Here is a 22017-nt window from a genome sequence, read left to right on the forward strand (position 1 = left end):
GAGAAAGGGGACAGGAAGCAGCAAGGGAAGGAAGTGGGCAGTTGGTCTATTTCTGCTCTCAGATAGAGCACCCCCTAACACTTCTGCAGAGATCTGCACTTAAAGAAGCTGATTTCATGCTCAATCGTCATGACGGCCACACCAGTGAGGTGGGTGAGGCAAAATAAGTATTCTTATTCTCTGGAGCCTAGAAGAGCACAGGGCTTACCCAAGGCCCCGGAGCGCTGCAGAGACGCAGGACTCAATGGTAAAGAGTCTCTCAGGCAGCAGGTGCCTCACACCAGCCCTACCCCGGGCACCTGCTCCCTGACTTGCCTGCAGTGCACGGGGCAGGACAAGTGTCTCTGAAAGGGCTTTCCTGTGAGCTGAATGGAGAAGCGAGGTGCAGGACGGCAAGCCCTCAAAAGCTGGGGAACCGAAGCGGAGGAACAGAGAGGCACCGCAGACCTGGGCTCGGCTCCCGGTGTCTCAGGAGCAGGTATCTGACTTCAGGCGAGTCACCTGGCTTCGCTGGGCATCCCTGCCCGTCCTGACAGCGAGAGAACCACCGGACCACCTTGAAGGGCACTCCCCGCCCTAAGAACGGAGCCCATTCTATCTCAAAATTCTCCTGTCCTGAAGCCAATGATACCGCTCCCAAGTGTGACCAGCAAAAACCATCACTAGCAAGGCGGCTGGGATCGCCGAGTTCCTGAGTCTCGGCTGACGGGAAATAAAATTACTCTGTTAATGAATCCGTTTGCAAAAAAACTAAATCCTTGAAGACTCTTTGTCCAAGTTTCCAGACTGCTGTCTCAAGCAGTTTTGCAGGTGACTGATCCACGTTGCTCTCATGCCCACACTTCTGCTACGAATCGGGCACGGACACGTGCCGTGGAAGAGCACCGGGCCGGGCGTCAGGGGACAAAGCACACCCGCTCCAGGACCTCAGGCGGACGAGTGGGCTTCCGGGGCCTCGCTTCCCCACTTTTCACACGAGGGTCTGGCCGAGCACTCCCAGAGCTGCTCCAAGCCTCAAGCGGTCCGAGCCTTGGTTTCCTCACTTCTACTCTGCTAATGAAGGTTAAGTAAAGCAGTAGATGGGAAAGCTTCTTGACGAGGAGGCCATTTCACTTGCCAGAGAAGCCAGTCGTGAGACGCGTGATGCTGAGCACTTCGCTTTATTAGTAACACCAACGGCCGTCTGTACCGATGCCAGTGGACTGCACGGCGGCTCTGGGCACTGGGTCCTGGCGGGGGAAGCACACTCACTGGTGTGTCGGGAACGGTTCTGCAGCAGACTGCACTGCGGGTGCCGACCGTGAGCAGCGACACTGGCAAGAGTCACATTTGTCCCCATCACAAAGCCAAATCAAAGTTACCCCTGTGACAATTCACATCGTAACGGGATCTTTACAGTAGAGAGGGGGGATTACATTCCATAGGACCCCGGGTGCGCATCCTCTAAGACACCAGCCACCTGACAGTCATTGCCCAGCCTGCAGGATCCTCTTCAGTCGACTTCCGGCACATTCCACGTCAATTTCGTTGGCGCGGCTCTAGCTAATAACAGAGTTCAGGATTAAAAATATTTTTTAAATATCCCGTCAATAGGCCTGGAATCTATGAACCAAAGTATTTATCTTTGACATGTGCCACTAAAACCTTTCCGTATCAACAAGAGGCACTGAGTCGGCCGGGCCGTCCTCTGGCCGTGGGTGCATGCAACACGCCAGCGAGGGTTTCTCCAAGTCCCGTGCCTTGAGGTCGCCTGTTAGACAGTGAGGAGACGCAGCTTCTCCTGCGACCGGAGCCCCGAGAAGTGCAAAACCGCGCAGCTCTTGCTACTAACACCCCGTCTCCACTTCCCACCCAGTCTCAGGCTAACTAACACTCAGTTCACGGAGAGGAAACGTGTCCTTAATCCAGGTTCTGCCCAAACAGGTGCAGAAGAGACACGCCTGGGAGCCCCTCACGGGGACTCTGGAGGGGCGGACACCGCCCGCTGCGTCCACTGAGGTCTATCACGGCAAACCCTGTGTGGCCACGCTGCCCCGGCAGCCCACACCCCTCCACAGGGCACGGCTGGCAGCGGTGGGCCGCGGCGGTCTGTGTCGGGGGCAGGGACGCCAGGCAGGCCTGTGTTTCGCTCATCTCTGCAGCCCCAGAATGGACGTGCTCAAGCCGTGTTTATTCTCCTACAGACTCTGGCTGGAGCTCTCTGGACACTTTTCACCTGGGATTCCGGAGCCTGGGATTGCTGCTGTTCTGTGTGTGTGTGTGTGTGTTTAAGCAAAATCTCTATGTTTAAGAAATGTTCCATGTCATAAAAAATTAAAATATTTAGAAAGAGAGTCAAATATCTCCCTCCTATCCCAGTTCCCTCAACTAGAGGCGACTAGAAGGACTAGAAGCTTACGTGGAGACACTGTAGGTTCAGTTCCAGGCCGCTGCGACCAAGTGAGTGAAATGAACTTCCTGTTTCCCAGCGCAGGTAAAAGTTATGTTTACTTTCAGCAGGTGCCCAGTGGCACCAGGTCATACCTTAACTAAAAATGCTTTATGGCTACAAAATGCGAACCATCACCTCAGTTTGCAGAGTCGTAACCGCTGATTGCAGATCACCGTAACAAACGCAGTAATGAAAAATCTGAACTGTTGCAACAATTACCAAAACGTGAAGCTCTTGAGACAATAGCACCAATAGACCTGCTGAACGCAGGGGTGCCACAAACATTGAATTTGGAAGAAAACCCCGCCATGTCTGGGAACCGCAGTAAGACGAGGGATGCCTGTATCGGTACTAGTTTCGTGTATATTCTCCCCAACCGTCCCTCGCACACCCCAGCATGTCTGTGCGTCCCGCCACCTTCTCCCCTCACACGGTGCACAGCATACATCCTGCTCTACACCCGAGCTGCACACATGGGCTTCCGGAACCCACAGACCCCGTGCAGCTGTGGTCTGAGCATGCTGTGTTTTTTTCAGGGGAGTGTATTCATAACTTCCAGCAATTTCTCAAAGGTGTTCCTGACCTCCAACGAGATCATCCCACCACAAAAACACATACGAATTGGCCCGGCCCAGGGACTACTACTGGCGCAGTCACAGTGCTAGGACCTGGCCCTGCTGGGACCTCACTGAGCCCGCACATGAGGAGGTTTCAGGGGCCAGCGTCTCCACTGTGCTCCTGTCAGTCACAGAGAATTCTGGAGCAATTTGCAGGGTATGTATTTGGAAACTTCCAGAATCACTGCAAATGTAAGACAGAGCAACGAATACTGCATGAATCTGGGAATTCCCTTCGGCCCAACACTCTGAAGTCCATTTGTTAATGTAACAGTGCAATAGACGTCAGTCACTTTCTAATTCTCAGTTCCCTGGGACCCTGGAGCTGCACTGTCTCATACCACAGCCTCAAGCCACACGTGACCGTGACTGGGGTGATCGTGACCGTGACCATGAGCTCTTGAAATGCAGCCAGTCCTAACAGACAAATGACGTAAATGTAAAAGACATACCAGACTTCAAAGACTTAGTACGAAAGTCATGTAATGTAGCTCATTAATAATTTTTCTAATGATTACATGCTGAAATTATACCATTTTGGATACAGTTAAATAACTATATCATTAGAGTTATCTGTTCTTTTTACTTTTCTTAACAGGGCTACTAAATATTTAAAATTCCACGTGGCTCGCATTTGTGGCGTGCGCTATGTTTCTGTGGGAGAGCACTATTCTACATTTTCCATCAATGATTAATTCCCACCTTATGAAATGTTCTATTCTTTGCAAATCAAAAGCAGAGCTTCCAGATAGAATTTTCTAAATCAGGCGTTATAATTGGCACATGAAAAAACAGTTCACCAAAAATCCCAGGGAAAATACACTAAGTCAGACAGATTTATTTATGGGGTCTAAGTTCATGGTGAAACCTGTTTGGCAATACGCGGCTAAAACTGGAACTGTCACATCCAGGACATACCTCTAATAACAACCTCTTTTTAAAGGCATTTATTGAGCTCCTACTATGTGCTGGGCCCTTCACGCTTATCATCACTATTTCCAGTAAACCCCAGAGGACTGAGGTTCAGAGAGCAGCTCAGGACCACTTAGCCAGTAAATGGCAGCCCACCTTGGACCCAGGTCTGTGTACCACAGCACTCTGCCCCTTGCTCTCTCCACTGACATTCTGCCTTTTCTATGTTTGCATCACACTTTACAGCTTACAAAGTGCTTTCATAGATATCATATCATAAGTTATCCCAACTATTGTGTGAAGTGGACATGGAGGTTATCGATCATCATATTTGAAAGAGGGCATTACAAGTCCAGCAGGAAGAACTTGGCCTACGTCTCACAGCCTGGTAGAGACAGCGTAATCTTACACTAGGAGCTCTGAAAAAGTTCAGTATCTTTTCAAAACTTTCCTCTCTGCCCTACCAAATATAACTTCCTCCTTTTAAGTAATACCGACTGCTTTCCTGGTCTCAGAGTTAAATGGAACAAGGGAAGGTCTTTATTGTCAATTCTGTTCATATTCAATGACAGTTTAACTATCGCTAAACATGTATTATCGTATATTATATATTCTTGCATTATTAATGTACTAATAGCACCATGACTGTATAGTGTGCTATTTTGTGTTATCAGACCCATTATTTCTTTCACACTGTGGCCTGCCTACGGTATCATACTAATTTGAAAGAGATAGAAACTGAGGTACTGAACTACTTATGGACCCGATTAAAAACATAGGTAGCAAAGGTAATGAAGGGTTAAATGGAGACGCATCATGGAGAGACCTTTCCTCTTGGTCCCCAGTGTCCCAGGGAAGGCGCCTGGCTGCCCTTAACTACAGACTGGGGAAACGTAAAAGCAAAACATAAGGAAGATCCGTAAACAGGCTTAATGTCTTGGTAGTGAACTGTATGGATTGTGCAGGACTCAGGTTTTGTCCTGTTTGTCCAGCCGAGTTTTCTGAAAAGCAGCGGAGCCGTCACCCTCTCCCCAATCTGTGCCCTACTACCTAACATCAAAACATGGGGCAAACAGTGAGAAACAGCAGTAACTCGGATACCAGAGCAGTAGGTGTAGCCCGAGTGCAGTGCGGGGAGGAGCCCCATCCAGCCAGGAGGGAGACGAGGCAGGACAGCAGAGTGACTGCACAGCATATTACGTTCAAGGAGCAAGGACGAGCTCAGAGAGAAGAAAAGCACGATCATCTTTTACGTGCTCAAAAGCAAGCAGGAAGGAAAAAGCAGAGAAACGAACAGGGCTTGTAAGAGGGGAGCAGAGTGCCAGCAACACAATCCCCCTGTGCCGAGGGGTCTGCCGCGTCCCCCTACTGCCGGAGCAAGCACACGGAGGGGCGGAAACCGGTAAGGTCAAGAGCGAGGCCCGCGGGGTCAGAGGCACCACCCAGGACGCAGAGCCAGAGAGGAGGGACCTGGTGCTGGCTGAGGAATCCGCTGGTCACCCCTTGGCGTGGGGGATGGGCCTCACCGCAGCTGTTTATTTCGAACTTTCTTGCGTGGGGTTTATTGGACGCGTCAGCAGTTCTTTTCACCCTATTGTGCACCTGAGCGACTCCTTTTAGTTAAAGTTCCACCTGATGAAGCCTAACAAGGATTGCTGTAATTAGGAAATGACTGAACTTCATCTCACCAATAGTGGAGAAGCTGGAAGAAGTGAAATGATGGGCAGTTACATGAGGAATCTTGCTGAAAAGTGCCGATCATCTCTGGGTTCCCTGAGGACCTCACCGGCTCCTCGTCACCGCCCTGTCTCCCTTCAGGTCTCACGCTTGCTTACTTGGTGTCCTGGCTAATGACTGTTTTCTTTTCTGTTATGTGCAGGGGCCAATCCCTTGATATGTTCAAGAGAACCCAGAGAAAGTCACACAAATAACAAGAACCCGAAACTTGCCACTGAATTTCTAATCCTTGTGAGTAAACAAAGCCATATTCTTTCCTTACAGCACCACGCACACGTGCGCGCGCACACACACACGCGCACACACACACACACACACAGAGGGTCCTAAGTTGACCTGATATCACCACCATTCCAGACGGCTTCCTGCCTAAGCAGTGGCCTCTGCCGTGTGTTTAAGGATCTCAGTGAAGTTGCAGTATTATTCTGAGCTTTTTATTATGAGTTGTTACTAATTTTTCAATTAATAAAACTAGCTCATTACACACAATAGCGCTTAAAGGGGCAGATGGGCAGGTGAAGTGCAAATGGGCCGCAGCCCTGCTTGCCAGGTTGAGAGGGTACCCGATTTGGGACCCAGAGCCCTGGCCGTCCCGACCGCGTGGGCACTACAGACCAGGGGCCACGGTGCTGGCCTGCCGTGCCTGCCGGCCTGGGTCCCTTGCCCCTGCTCTTTGTTATGGCAGGTCAGGGCGTCAGCAGCCCCGTAGAGCTGGGGAAGTCTGCCCAGAGAACAGCATGATTGAGATCAGTTTGTCTAAAACCCACCATATTAGCTTTGCCAATGCTTAGCAGGTGTCTCCACCTGCCACGGCTTCTTCAGTTTCTTGTGTTTTCTCCTAATTCTACAGGGCACGCTCAATGCGGTGCTTTATTCAACGGACAGAGCTGGCTGTCGGTGCCTCTGGCTCCCTCGGCAGATGCCCAGGATGCAGGATTCAGCTCTCCATCCGAGGCGTCCTGCTCAGGGCTGAGTTCTGTGCAGCCTTCCCCAATCTACGCTGTCCCCTTGCTATGGGGCCAGGGATGAAAAGAAACAGGACAGGATCCGTAGACTGGACTCTTCTAGTCCTGGTTCTGCTACTGACTACCTTGGTGACCTTGACCAGGTTCTGACCCTTTTTAGGTGTGTTCTCTCATCTGTCAAAGGGAGGTAACTTCTAAGTAGCTGACTGTGGTGTCAATTAAATACTCTGCTGTAAACAGAGTTCTGGGCGCTTCATAGCTGAATCAACAGAAGCTCTCCTAGATGTACCCTGAGGTCTAGGTCTGATGAACAGAAGAAGATAACTACCGGGGCGCCTGGGGGGCTCCATCAGTTGAGGGTCCGACTTCGCTCAGGTTATGATCTCGCGGTTGACAAGTCTGAGCCCCAAGTCAGGCTCTGTGCTGACAGCTCGGAGCCTGGAGCCTGCTTCGGATTCTGTGTCTCCCTCTCTCTCTGCCCCTCCCCTGCTCATGCTCTGTCTCTCTCTGCCTGAAAAACAAATAAGTAAGTAAGTAAGTAAGTAAGTAAGAAAGATAACTACTGAGTGCCTGGGATGCAGGGGGTGCTGAGGACGTACCACCTCTCTTTCCCACTGGAAACGCCTCCAGGGCATGTGTCCAAACAAGGGTCTCCTAGAGCTCTAAACCAGGGGTTACTAGGGAGCCCTGCTGGCCTCACACTGCCCCCTCTTCCTCCAGGAGCTCACTCCCAGACCTTCACGGGCTGTCCCTCAGATACGGTCCTGAGCACCCTCACGACCCCTTTCCTGTTTTTTATTTTTTATTCATTTATTCTTTTAATGTCTTATATTTCATTTTATTTTTGAGAGAGAGACAGTGTGAGCAGGGGAGGTGCAGAGAGGGAGACGGTGGCGGGGGGGGGGAGGACACAGGATCTGAAGTGGGCTCCCCACTGACAGCAGAGAGCCCCATGTGGGGCTTAAACTCAAGAACTGCAAGATCACGACCTGACCTGAAGTCAGACGCTCAACGGACTGAGCCGCCCAGCGCCCCTCCTTTCTTTCTTCTAAAGGCATCTGTAGTACACAGCTCAGGCTGCCATAACAAAACACCGCACTGGGGGGAGGGGGCGGCGCTTAGGGTCATAAATGTATTTTTGCACAGTTCTAGAGGCTGGAAGCCCAAGCCCAAGGTGTTGGCGGGGCTGGTTTCTCCCGAGGCCTCTCTCCCTGGCCTACAGACGACCGCCTCCTCTCTGTGTCCTCACGTGCACTTTGCTCTGTGCTCCAGCGCCCCTGGCATCTCTTCTTACAAGGACACCAGTCCTACTGGATCAGGGCCCCACCCTTCTGACCTCAGTTAACCTTAACTCCCTACTCGATGAACCTGCTTATCTACTTAATTAACCTTAATTACCCACTTATCTCCAAAAAACAGTCACATTGGGGGTTAGGCATTCAACCTACGAATTTGGGGGGACACAATTCAGTCTGTTACCGTGTCCTCGACCACAGTCTTCAAACACCCAGATGGAATACAAAACTGTGAATGTGGTCTGGCAACTCTGAAGGTGGAAGGGAGTGTCGCCTCCTCTGGGGAGAAAAGCGATACAAGTTTTGGTCTGCTTTTTATTTACTTTGCACGGCTTACATTATTTGGGATTCTCTAGGTTGTGAAAGATACTAACGGAGAAAAATGGAATTTACTGTTCATAGAGCAGAAAACAAAGCACAAGGCTCCTGAACGAGCCCGCCGTCGGCAGCTGAGTGCCTGAAGCAGAAACTCGATGATGCCACGAGAACTCGGGTCTTTGTCCACCACCGAACTCTGTTGCCCTCTCTGTTGACTTCATCATCACTCTTTCCCCACGTGCTGGCTGCCAAGGACCTGTGGCTTTCTTGGTCCTGACAGCTCTCGATCCCAGAAGAAAAAACCAAACGGCATCTTTCCTAACAGTCCTAGCCCGAGGGCCGTGGACTCTTGGATAACAGACGTGCTCCTAAACCAATCATCACGGCCAAGAGACTTGGGCCGGGGGTCGTGTGCCACCGTGAGGTGGGGGTGAGGGGTTAGGCCCACACAAACCACATGCCAGTCAGACTGCGCGGGAATGGGAAAGCTGGCTCCCCTCTACCCACCCCTTCCTCTCCAAACAGGCTGCCAGCAAAACCCAGTGTCTCTGGAGGAGCTACGGTGCAGCTGGTCCAGCCACAGCGGTCTAAATGGTGATCTGATCTCCTCTCTCTTCTTTTTAATTTCTAGATCTTTGTGCAACGGCTTACCTATTAGAATGATCTTGAACATACATCTGTCTCTTCTGACCAGGAGCTAAAAACAAAGGACTTATTTGAAGCAGGTAGAGAATGCCCTCACACATCTCCACCCCCATCAGGAGGAACCTCACTGGAATGCAAAACTGCAGCGAGTTTCTCTCCCTGACAATCCTTGAGAGGAGGAAACATCAAGAGTAATTACATCGAGAGTGTGATACAGGAGAAATTCCTTTAAAAAACACACACACAGATGGACACATCTGAGGGAATGAGGAGTGTTAAAAAAAAAAACAAACCCAACAACAACAAAACCAACACATGCACACTGTTGATTGAAATTTACCATTTTGGAACTGTCCAAAAATCTCTTGCTGCCAGGGACATGTCAGAAAAACACAAAATAAACTGCCGTGGCGGTCCAACTTGGGGTACGACAAAGTGAACGAGAGAAACACGGTTCCTGACTTTCCAACAGAGTGATTTCCTTAAACTCCCCAAACATAAAAACCAGCAAGAACACAATTTAGAAGGAAAATTCAAGGAAAAAAAAGTATCATTTTTTAAGAAGTTTCACTATATGTCAATTGGACCTCAATAAAACAGAAAGAAAAAAATGTTTCAGTTGTAACATAGCAGTTACAGAACACAAAAGGCAAAATCCACTCATTCATCCAATAACTGCTGATTGTCCTTCAAAGAGCTGGTAGATGCCGTGCTAGGCTTTAGGACACAAGTGAATTGGTAAATAACAAAAACAGCAACTTTGAGTTTCATTGTTTACAAAGGATTTTTACATACATAATCACACTCCTCCTCACAATGATCCCATTTTACAGATAAGGCAAGTGAGATCCCAAAAGAATCAATTCATGGCCAAGAGGAGCAGGAGGATGAATTCACACTCAAGTGAGACTCTTTAACCTCTTCCACTTATGGATTTTGCCCTGAAGACTCTTTTCTTCACCCCGATTTCTAACTCCCAGTCTCCAAATCTCCTTCCACTGTAGCAGGATCTTCTACAGTGTCAACTAAAAATCAGGTGTTAGGCAATAAAAGTTCCTTCACAAAACACGTGTGGGAAACTCAGGGGTCTCCACCACACCCCACTGCACAGGACTTCTCAGAGCCTTCATGCTACTATGCACGGCCCTTTCCCAGGGAGTCGGTGCCCAGTTTTTCCCAAACAACTGCCCACAGAATCTCTGTTCCCTAGGAAGCCTCCTGTAGGACGAAGGTAGCGGTCAAAAGCACAGGTCCCGGAGAGAGAGGACCTCAGGTGCAGATGCCAGCCCTGTGTGGTTCTGCTCAGGTTACTCAGCCAGCGTGTGCCGTGGCTTTTGTTACCTGCGAAGCAGAACGAGAACAGCAGCCTTGTCACAGGACTCTTACGAGGACCGTGGTACATGTGTTCATGCGTATAAAGTGCTGATCAGATGACAGTGTCCCTACTTCGGGCCCAATAAATGTGATACATTCACTTTTTCAACAAAACAGTACATAAAACAAGCATCACCGGGGTACCTGACCGATCTTCCTTGCTTCACGAGATCAAGGTTGGAGGCAGCTACGAAAGGACAAAATGGGCACTGGCTCACTTCCCAATCAAGCAGATATGTGACCGTGGGAAAGCACTCTGACCTCTCCGAGTCTTCTCAGGTGCTTCTGAGGCGAGATGGGAATGGTACCACCCAGTCCGCAGGACTGGGGGGGAATGGGAGGTGGAAACAAAAGGGCCCGAAATGCACGTGTGTGATCTTGTTTGCGTTTGAATCCAGAGGAATCAGAAACACTCATTTACGGGGCGCCTGGTGGCTCAGTCGGTTGAGCGTCCAACTCTTGATTTTGGCGCAGGTCACGATCCCAGGGTCGTGGGATCAAGCCCTGCATCGGGCTGAGTGTGGAGGCTGCTTGGATTCTCTCTCCCTCTGCCCCTCCCCGGCTCACGCATGTGCACACGTGCATGCATTCTCTCTCAAACAAAAAAAGAGAAACATTTCATTTAAGCATGTAAGGACACCTTAAACATCACATGCATTTTAATTAGCTCAAATGCTTTTGCAAGTCCCTACAGTTTTGAAAATCCAGCACCTGGCACTTTCAGGCCTTCCTGCAGACCTACTGCCTGGACCCCTTCTGCCCATTCAAAGCAGGTCCTGCTTACTGGATTCAGTAGCTCTTTCGGAATGGTATAGTCACGCCTCCATGCTGCGAAGTGAACAGACGTCTAAAAGGCAGCAAGTGTCCTCTCTCCTGCCATTTCACCTTCTAGGGCCTTTAACAATGATTGGCATGTGGCAGGAGGTTAAAAAAATGCTAAAAACAAATAAAGGGTGCTGAGAAGGCACGATGCACCCAACTCTCTGTTCGAGTGTGACAGATGGAATGAAGACGACTGAACGTTCTTTCTGCCTTCAAGTAACCTTCAATCTAGTCAAGAAAATAAGATTGAGAAAACTTAAATATCAGATTACGTGTGACCTACCTCGAGTGCTGTAAGGGAGTTTAGAGAGAACAGAGAAGTTTATGTGACTAAAGAGGTCAGAAAAGGCTTCCTGAGGGAAGTGTGAACAGGGCTGGGTTTCGAAGGACTTCACGGAGAGACAATAAAGGTTTCGAGATGGGGAGGCAAAGTGGTGTGTGCGGATCCGCGACTTAGCCAGGTTCCCTGGGGCAGAAGGAAGGTTCCTGGGGGCTGAGCTTTAAGAGAACATGCCACTTTAAGAGTCCGGCCACGGAGGGCGCCACGTACAGAAGAAAAGAGGGGCTGGACTGGCAAGAGACTGAGCCGTATTATAATCTGGTCCCCAAAGTAGGACACGTTCCTCTCGGCCCCCATCTTTCTTGAAGCAAGCTGTCCTTAACGTCTTCAGTCAGGGCAGGGATGAACTGATTCCCACTTGCTTCATACCAGGGATCTGATTAGCCTGAACATCCCAACCAAGACCAGGAAAACACACAACGTCATCACCTACCTTCCTCTACCTGGGGAATCCCTACCTCCCTCACTCCTTCAGTAGGGCAGAGAGTAACGAACGGATGCAGTCTTTGCTCTATGGCTTTGGAAGTGCTCCAAGTTTCCAACTATGGAAGCATCTTCTCTCCAGGAAAAGGAGTTTCATCGCCGAGTACAAACGCTTCTTTATTTAAGTCAGCGTTTGTTCGATGTCCTGATCACAACAGTGCACCAGGCACACGGTTTCACCCATCTCCCTCGAGAAGGCTCTATCTCGACGTAGTGCACAGCTTCTGGCTTCTGCACACAGTGGAAGATGGCGGCCAGAGCACAAGTTCTCAACACTCGGGAGGGAGCGCCGGGAGGGACGCCCGTTTCCTGCTCCCGGCTCTTGCCTGGCGCCCCTGGCCTGCCGCCTGCATGCCCGTGGCCAAGACGTGATCTTCAAAGATGGAGGAGCTTCGAGTTTTCACGTTTCCTCCAGGGCCTCCACAGGCAAAGACGGGTTGTCTTCGTCTCGTCCAGCACTTGTGCCGGTAAAGACGGAGGGAGGCTGGTCTCAAAGAGCGCACGGCAAGATGAACCCTGGCACTTGGCAGGCTCTGAACTGGCTGACTGGCGTGAAAACGACTCCTCTCGCTCGTGAACGAGTACAAATGAACTCCTGACAGCCAAAGCGACTAGCTGTGAGGTTACCGAACCCAAGAAAGACCTCGAACCAGCCAGGCTTCAGTCCAGACCAAAGGCTGCAGTCTCTACCGGCCACACACATCCAATACACCTGGACTTACGAGTCTATGGCACATGTAAGCACGTTTCCGTATCCGGTGCTCCCAGCTTTCCAAAGCTCCCACACGGCTGTCACCTTACTCTCTCTGAACCACATCTCCGTGAACAAAATGTTACCTCTGTTTTCCAGGTGGACAGCGAAGGTAAGTGACTGACCCAAAGCAACACAGTATCACAGAGAGAGTTGAGGGCTTCCAGAGTCCCAAGGTCAAGTTCTTCCCGCAAACTCTAACTGGGACTCTGCGTTGGAATAACCGGCAGAGCCTTACACAATGCACGTACCCAGGTTCCACGTCTGGACAGCTGGTCTCAGTAGGGCTGAGGTGCAGCCTGGGCCCCCTCTGTTTTGACCTTGATGGGCCCTCCCAGGAGAGAACCATCACATGGAATCCTCGACTTCAGGACCTTCAGAAGCTTCTCCTGACGTCGGGCAGAACCCCCAGGCCCAAAGGTACCCTGTCACACGTACAACAGCTGCTGCTCGTTGGAAAGGTGCCCACCACCGTGTCCTTGTCTGTAATCCACTCCGCCCTCCCATGGAAGGGGAGACCCTTGCAGGTCACACATTGCACCTGCCCCGTGCAGCCCACATCAGCTCTCCAGACACTTCTTTCTTACAGCCGGCTCTGGAAATAAAGAGAGGACACAGAGGGGACGCAGAACGATGACCGCTTGGCTGTGGACGAAGTATGTAGACGCTGAGGGAATGTCCGCACGTGGGGCGGGCTCGGGCCGTGCTATCCTAACTGGACAGAAGACACCAGAATCTCGGTCCACCAACTGCAAGGAACCTAATCTCTCAGACCAGCGAATCTGCGAGCCCACAAAGCCGGGGTCCAAGCACTCAGCTGACTAGTCACACCCTGGTTGGTCCGCTGTGGCACGAGCATTTCAACAACCGGTCATCCTCCAAGGCCTGATTTCTGGCACTCTTGAGTCTGCACTCTCAGGGAAGTGGGGAGTTTAGAGGTTCCCCACTCTTAGTGTGTCAGGCCCCCCCTCCCGGCTCGTGTGCAATTTCCAGTCCAGGGTGGGGGGCTACCTAAGTGTGTTGCTACCGAAGGGAAATGAAAGAAATTAACTTATTGAGTATCTCCTGAGGCCCCCCGCTAGATGCTTCGCGTGAGTAATCTCATTTAATCAACACCATCACTTGGGGAGGCAGGTAATACCCCCGTTTTACAGAGAGGCAAACCAAAGCACAAAGGGCCTAAGTCACTGGCTGGAGGGGGCAAGACTGGTGGGGAAGCAAAGGTGGCAAAGCGCCTCCCCTGAGTGTCGGCACACACACCCTGAAGGGGACAAGGGCTCACCTCTGCAACGCAGTCGACGTCGGGGCAGGGATGTCGCCAATGCCGAGGAAAGGACGGAACAGACTCGGCTGCTCTGGGGAGAAAAAGCTCTTCCCTCGGGTTTCATCAGGCAGTGTGGCTGGGGGCACACGCCATACCCCCTCCCACACCTCGGGCCCCAGACTCCTGAGTGGTCCCTGCCTCATCTTCTTTCACCTGAACCCCTCCCCTCTCCCAGACTCACCCAGGGGACACCTCCTCCCAAAGGCTCCCTTCAGTTCTCAGCACGGCAAAGCCACATCCTCCTCCTGCCCACGCACCTCACAGGTGTCCCTAAGAATTTATCCTACACTTCAGCGTTTGTCTGTCTTTGGCTACCCTACCCCACGCTTTTGCTGTTGGTTCAGCACCTTCTCAGGACAGTCAATTTCTGCAGGAAGGCCTGAAGATTACACACAGGTCACGCACTTGCATCTTCTACTGGGGCTTATGTTTAGTAAATGTTTAGGAAGTGTTTTCTCAATGAACAGTTACCCTAGCCGCTAAAAGGCCCTCCTTCCTTCCAAAACATACATACCGAGTCTCAAAAAACCGACACAGTTAGAGACGCTTTTGCAAGTACCCTAAGGAACCAGCAAGAATCACACGGACCCAGGTTGGTACCCTCTTCCTCATTCCTCTGGGTAATGAGTCCAGTTAACTTCTTTCCTCTAAGTTTTGTTTGCGTGTGTTTAACACAAGAGACTACTAATATGCTAAGCAAGGAGAAATGGGGAATGGAAATCAGGACTGTTTTTTAAAAAGTAGCATCTGAGCCAGTTAAATATTGACTGATTAAGCTTCCCCTGATTCCAAAATATAAAATACAAACATTATAGCAAAATTTTGTCATTTATGCATTACTTCTTTCCTCTATGTTATCCTCAAAGTAGCCCTTTTCCTAGAAGTGAAATAACTAAGGCCTAGAGAAATATAGTGACTTGCCCAAGGTCACAGCTTTTAAGTTTACATTATACAAACTGAAGCCAAGTCTTTGGATCCCAGATCCACAACACTGCCTCTCTTTTGGCAAAACTCAACAATCGCAACACTTATTTAATAACGGAGGACAGATTGGTATTTTAAAATACTTCTGCTCTGCCGCCATAACAGCTACATTGTTTCCCAGAATAACATTCGCTTGTGGCTAGTCAAACTCCAGGCGAGACTGTCAAGTCAACGCAGTCTGGCTGTCCTCCCCGCTCCTGCTCTGTTTTTCTCTCCTTCAACTCTCCACCCTCTGCTCTTTCCACCAACCAGGTGCTCCCACTATCACCTATTAAAGACCCACACAGCTGTGCATTCTAATAGATCCTGGGGGATCAAAGACCGTGTGATCATAAGCTCCTCGCAGTGAGGGACTGTGACTGATAGAATTCAAATTACTTTAATACCTACCTACAACATCAGTCTCGTAGGCATTTACCAACCCCTCCTAGACTAGAGCTGACAGTGTGCTAAGAGTTGGTAGTGGTGTAGGACGACTAAGATATGCTCTCTGACCTCCAAGAGCTCAAACTGCAGGAGGGCAGGAAGATGTGGAAGGAACACTCTCGTAAATCGCCCCGAGGGCAGCCCTGCAGACAGACGGGATGTAAGGGCCGAGGGGGTCAGGACAAGGGGTCAGTCCATCCCACCCCAGGTGGGGTCCTCTATTCTGTTCTCCACTTCCCACAGACACGGAGGGGTGCCGAGAGTCAGGCCCCACAACAGGCTCTGGGCCCACCGGAGAGACTCACGAGGGTGTGCCAGCTGGAGGACATGAGGTCCATTCACAGGAGGGCATTCCAGGCACAGACTGTCTGGGGAGATGAACGGAAGTGAAACTGCCTACGTCTCCTTGCTGGGTGACTTCAGGAAAATTACCCAACCTCTCTGGGTGTCTGTTCTCATTTCTTTCATTCATTTAACAAGTGTTTTTTAGACACCTACCATTGCAAGGCACTAGGGATACAGCAGTGAACAAAAATAGATTTTTAAAGCCCTACTTTGCAGCACTTAACATTCTGCTAGAGGGAGACACACAATAAACAAACACAAAATTAAAATCCACAGTAAGTAGATGGTGATATGTGATCTGGGGGAAAAATGGAGCAGAGTAAGGCAGAAAGGGAGTGCCCATTATGGGAGGGGGTATGTTAAAAAGACAGGTCGAGGCCACAGCTGAGCAGAGACCCCAGGAGATGAGGCAGCAAACCATGCAGGCGTCTGGAGGAAGAGGTCAGGAGAGTATGGCAGCTGAGCAAGCCCTGTGAGATACCCCCAGTGGGGGGCGCCCACAGCCAGGTGGGAAGCCACTGGAGGGTTCCGAGCTCTGGACTGACATGGCCTGAGTTGATATTTTCCAATGAAAACCAGCTGAAGAACCAGGAGCAGGAGGGCAAGGCACACGGGAAGCTTGGAGGCAGTTACAAGACCACGGCGGTGAGTCGGGTGGGAGACGGTGGCCACGTGGACCAGGCTGGTAGCACCAGAGGCGCTGAGAAGTGCCGGGACTCTGGGCACGCTTTGACGTAGAGCCGACTGGGGTGCCTGGGTGGCTCAGTCGGTTGAGTGACATAGAGCCGACAGACCTTGCCCGGATAGCTCAGGCACGGAGTAGAAGAGAAAGAAAAGGGTCAGGGATGATGGAGCTACCAAAGGAAGGCTGGGCTATGGAAAACTGTAGAAGCAATGGCTCCAGAAAAAATACAAGCAAGGTGTCAGATGTGTTAAGTTTGAGATGCCCGGCAGACTTCCAGGTGGCAGCACAAAGCAAGCAGCTGAATCCACGGGACCAGTCTGGGGAAAGGTCTGGGTGGGCGGTATACGTTTCAGGTTTGTCCACATCCCCGAGCTTCTGTTTTCATTTATGTTATGTGGGTTCCAGTTACCATGGGCGAAGCAACTAGTGGTACCTGGGAAACAGCAGGGAAACAGCACCTTCCCCATCGCTGCCCAGCCCAGCCTCCATCTCCTGTTGATGAGTGTTACCTGTTCGCCACAGCATGAAAGTCGCCGTACCTAAACCCCTGTCTCTTCGGCGGATGACAGGGCCGGGGAGATGACGGGGCTAGGCTGGACACCGGGTGGGCTGTGCTGGCTTCCAGACCTCAGGTCTTCCCCGAGACCCCTCATCTCAACTCATCTCCATATTCCAGTGGAAGAGCAAGGGAAAGAACGACACTTCCCAAGACTGGATATAAACACGGATTAATCAAGAAAGAGCTGGCTGCAGTTTGAACCTCCACGTTTCCAGGACACTTTACTCAACAAAAGAAAATAAAGCAAACAGACTCAGGGTAGTACCTTCCCGTTTTCACGTGACTGACACATTCCAACTATGGATTTTAGATCTTGGAGTTGGCATACCACATTCCTTCTAGAAATAAACCAGGGTAAGCATCAGGAATTCTGAGAAACAGAGGTTTCTGATTTGGGTTCCATTCTCCCTTGTGGGATCACAGAGCCAAAAATCACATTTTAAAATGTTTCTTCTGGGGAGGGGAGGGAACATGGTCCCTGCTCGGGCTCTGGAAGTGGAAGGGAAGCCAGAGAGGCCTCCGCAAAGCTGTCTCTAGTGCTCACTGGTGCTCAGAAGGCAGTCGCCGCGGTGTGTAGTGACTGGCAAATGTTTACTAAACCATGAATTCAGTAAACTTCTCACGTAAGAGGTCTTTTTAAAAAGGCAAAAATATAAGGGAAGCGTGTCTACCACAGCAGCCAGCTAGAACAGCTTGCCTGGTGTTGGAACAATACAGTCTTGAAGCCAACGGCAGGCAGAAACTACCCTAACCATCTGGAAAATGCTGGCCCAACCACTCAAGCTCTCAGGATTCTGCAACCCTGCGGGTTTGGCCCCAGCAAATGACTACGATGGTCAGCAGGCTCTGCAGTGAGATCACCCGCAGAGATTCCTTAGGAAACGGGAGCGGAGCTCTGCCACCCCAGCGGCTGGGGTGTGCTAAGGACACTTCGCAGTTTTCTCAGGAGGTCAGCTGCGGGCTTTTCAACGCGCTCTTCTGAACCAGCACACTGAACGGGCACCGTGGCACCAGCACCAGGCCCGCACCGAGCCAGCCTGATCACGTGCCTGTTTCTCCTTCGTCGTTAAATCCCCTGAAAACGATTGGTGTCGACTGCTTATTGAGGACCTATTGTGCGTCAAGCAGTCTTAGGCACAAAGGAGTCAAAGTTAAAAACACAGGACACTGGAAAGCTCTCGGGAAACTCCTCGTGCCTTACTAGGGACTAGTTCACGTCCTCTCATTTGCTTCCAACGGCGTCACAGACTTTCTTAGAGAAAATTCCCACAGAAGATGATGACGATAAAAGGCGGAGAGCCCTGCCAGGTCCACACAGGCCGTACGTGGCAGAAACTGGGTTATAAATTCGGTTTCACCCCTCCCCAGGAGGAGAGGGGCCGCTGTGACGATCTTGGTCACGGGTTAATCTCCCAGGAGCACGCCCGCCTCGGGTCCACCTGCCTGACTGGACGTGCGGCTTCCGGCTCCGGGCTTCTTTCCTACCTGGACCTCCTCGCCTTTGCCTCAGATGTACCATCTCCATAAGGGCAGTCTGCCTGCTTCTCCCAAGCCGATGGTTCTGAGGGTCTGCTTCCCAGGCCTACAGCATCACCGTCACCTGGGAACTTGCTAGAAATGCAGATCCCCAAACCCAGCCCAGACCTACCGGACCCGAGCTTCTGGGAGGGGGGCCCAGCAATCCAGGTTTTCACGGGCCCTCCAGGGGTCTCCACTGCAGGCTACAGCCTGAGCACCACCCTGACCAGAGCTACAAAGCTAACAAGCTCCTCTAAAGTGCCTGTGTCGCCCCACCGTGATCACTCAGCCCCACACAAAGCCCGTGACTAAAGAAGGCGGCCAAATGTCCAGTACGGGCAGCAGTCACAAAACGCAGTCACACCCAGCAAAGTTCTTTGCGGCCAGCTTAAGCGAAGCTGGACACACAGGTAATAGACCCCCCCCCCCTTTCTGGTCTACTTTCCACACACGGCCCCACCTTCTCAGTCCAGCAGCGCACTGGCCCTCAACGTGACCCCATTCCAACTGCTCAGACCCAGCTTTTGGGCTGGGAGCTCACCCAAGGGGACAAGGCTTGTCGATACATATGCCTCTTCCCTAACTAGGAAACGAGGTGACCGGCTCCAAGCTCTGTTCAAGGCAATGGTTAGCTAAGGCTTACTCCATCCCGAATAAATGCTAACAGTAAGATACGAACCTCACAGTTGTACTACTTTCTACACTCTCCCAAACTCCTCCGTAAATCTCAGAAGGATCAGAAAAGCTAACCTGCCAACGGGGATTAGAACCCGGGACTCCAAATTCATCGTCTATGGACCTATCTACTGTAACACATCGAGCATAAAAAAATTCTTGTGAGTTACCTAATGGAGCTACCATAAAACAGTAAGTTCTGGTCCCCGTGTAAGGGCACAGGCCCCACGTCCCCAGAGCATGTTGCCACATGGAAAGAATATCCTTTTCGCCAGCCCAGGCCACTAGAAATAATGCAGAGACACTCTCTTAAACAAAGGAGAACTTCCTAGATCCAAAGCTCCAAGTTTATAGAAAGGGCGGGGACACCCTTTCCAGCCCTGCTTTTCTTCCTACAGATTTGATGATCCTCTCATCTACTCTCTTGATTTTGATTAAAAGGTCTCTAAATTTCCTCTTACAAACAACGAAAGGTGGTTATTCTGTTATTGTTTTAATGTCTATCGCCGCAACCTTCCGGAGGGAACAAAAAAGGCCTGTAGAAACAGAACTGGGGTTCTCACACAATCACCCCCGTCGCCCATCGATATGGTATTTACGCTCAGTTCTAAAATACGCTGAAATTCCATTTGAGAAATGAGAGCCTGCCGGAGGTTAGGGACACACACACACACACACACACACACACACACACACACACACACTGTCTTCTGTATGTTCCAAAAGGTGGAAATATACACACGAATGGTCAGATAACCCTCCCATTCTGCCTCCTTTATTCTCATTTCTTAGAAACTACCTCTGTTGGAACATCCCTTCCCATGTTCATGTTCATACCCAGGGACAGATCCTCAGAGAAGAGAAGGAATAAGATTCACAAAAGACTCATTTGGAGCATTGATAATTACAGCAGCCGAAAAGCTTCTGAAAGCAGAGAAGGACCCTGCTAACAAAACATCATCAGAGCACTTCCCAGAAAACTGCCCGAGCACGAGATTACTATTAACAATGAGGGGGGAAATCAGAGCCCAAATCAAGCCTCAACTAAGCAGACGGACTTGCAGGATTTTCCATCTTTGCTGCTACCATGAGCATTTTTTTTAAAAGAGCAGTGGACTCCATGAGTTTGACAAAGGAAGAAAAACAAAAGAGAGCGAGAGACTCATTCTGGATAGAGTTGCTATTCTGCATTCATAACTCTACACCACCCACAGCAGCTCAAAGGAGGCACAAGGTGGGGTCCCCGGCAAATTTACGCACGAGCACCCCAATTATCCCCTGCTGCACGTGTGCATGCAGTAAACACCCCCGACCTGCACCACCTCTGCGCCTCCCACCCCCGCGACTGGGATAAAGCCCACCGAATGCAGGAAAGAACCGTTTTGGGGGTGAGAACCAGCCAGAGCCCGAGCTGTCATTACACAGCAAAAACCCAGCGAGAACAAAAACCCAGCGGCAGGCTGATGTAGAAAGCCCACGACGTACCTGAATTCTTCAAATGCAAACATGACCTAGTCAGAGACAACGTCCTTAGATTGTCTGGTAGCCTTTTTGGTTCGGAGGACAACCATTTAGTCAGTCGGATGGTGCAAAGTGCAGAAAAAAGAGGCGGGGTTTCCACACACCCCCCCCCCCAATATTCGGAAGTAAAAGGCTTTCTGCAGACAGGGGCCTGCGGCCTCCAGCTCCGCCAGCTGCTGACAAGCGGCAGCTAACAGGGGAGGCAGCTAGAAAACCATGTGATCATTCCAGCAAGTCTGATTAATGCAGTGTATGCTTAGGCTCCAGGCTGGGAGCTGGATTAGCTAGCCCTGAGAAAGAAGTCGAACCCCGGGCACGCCTGGGGTCCTGGGTGAATCGCACGCACATCTGCCACCCCTGCACCCGAAATCTGCAGGTTGGGAAGTGGGGGGCAAAGGCCTGAAGGAACGCAGCCGGCTCCCGGGCGACCTGCCCGATTGCCTCATCTTCCATGGCTGCCGCCGCCACGGGCAGGTGTGGCCGGTGAACAGTGGAGAGGATTCCAGGCTGCGCCTCCCCGAGAATTCCTCAGAGTTCCGGAATCACAGGAGTCACACTGTGTGCTCACCGCCTCACCGTCAACAACATGACCTTGTGGGTCCACCATGATAAGTGATCTCACTGACTCCATCACTCATTTATTGGGTGCGTAGCACATGCTAGGCTCTTATCGATTCCTGGAGGCACAAAACTTATGTAATGATTCCAGAACAGAAGTTGAGAAGCAGGAAACGAGGTGTCAGCCAAAAGGAGAGAAATGTTTACCAGTCTGTAAAGCCCAAGCTGGCAAGATTTGGCTGCCTTCTGAGACTTGCCATTAAGGAGATCTTCAGCATTTGGCCTGCAAATGCTCTTTATAAACTCACGTCAAGACCCGTGAGTCGCTCCTGCCTTTCTCTCTCCCTCACACCCACAGGTACCATCAGTCACTAGTCCGGACTCTACCTCCGAAAGGTTTCTTTGAATCCGGCTGCCCCGTCCCGTGCCCGCGGCGTTTCTCGCGTGGCCCGGCGCCTTCCGACCGGTCTTCCTCCCTCTGTCCCTTCTGCCAGAGCCATTGTCTGAATCTGACTTGGAGACCGGCGCCCCTTCCAACCCCGCACGAGTCCCCCGGTGCCCACGGGGTCAGGCGAAAAGGCCTCGGCCCCGCAAACGAAGTCTTTTCTGTCCAACTCTCTCCCGGTTCCCTAAATTGCTCAGCCTATGGGGCAAGCGGCCCAGATCGGTCCCGGCTCCGTGTGCGAGCTGCGTGTTGTCGCGCGTGCTCCACCCCCGGCCTGGTGAGCCGCT

At 51.1% G+C, this 22017-nt stretch overlaps 1 protein-coding gene across 2 annotated transcripts in view; it reads right to left on the reverse strand.

The window, feature by feature from the left end:
* EVL (Enah/Vasp-like) overlaps positions 1 to 22017 on the reverse strand; it is a 151854-nt gene that overhangs the window by 92493 nt on the left and 37344 nt on the right. The window contains exon 1 of one of the 2 annotated variants that reach the window (XM_086708821.1): positions 20692 to 20811. The exons of the other annotated variant lie outside the window; for it this stretch is intronic. Coding sequence (XP_086564947.1) covers positions 20692 to 20714 — 23 coding nt within the window. The 5' untranslated portion in view covers positions 20715 to 20811. Of the gene's footprint in view, positions 1 to 20691; positions 20812 to 22017 lie in introns of those variants that run through there. 2 annotated transcript variants of the gene reach the window in all.

Source organism: Puma concolor, chromosome B3 (genome assembly GCF_028749965.1).
Source record: "Puma concolor isolate L17-30 chromosome B3, mPumCon1.1.hap2, whole genome shotgun sequence".
In the NCBI taxonomy this organism is placed as follows: domain Eukaryota; kingdom Metazoa; phylum Chordata; class Mammalia; order Carnivora; family Felidae; genus Puma; species Puma concolor.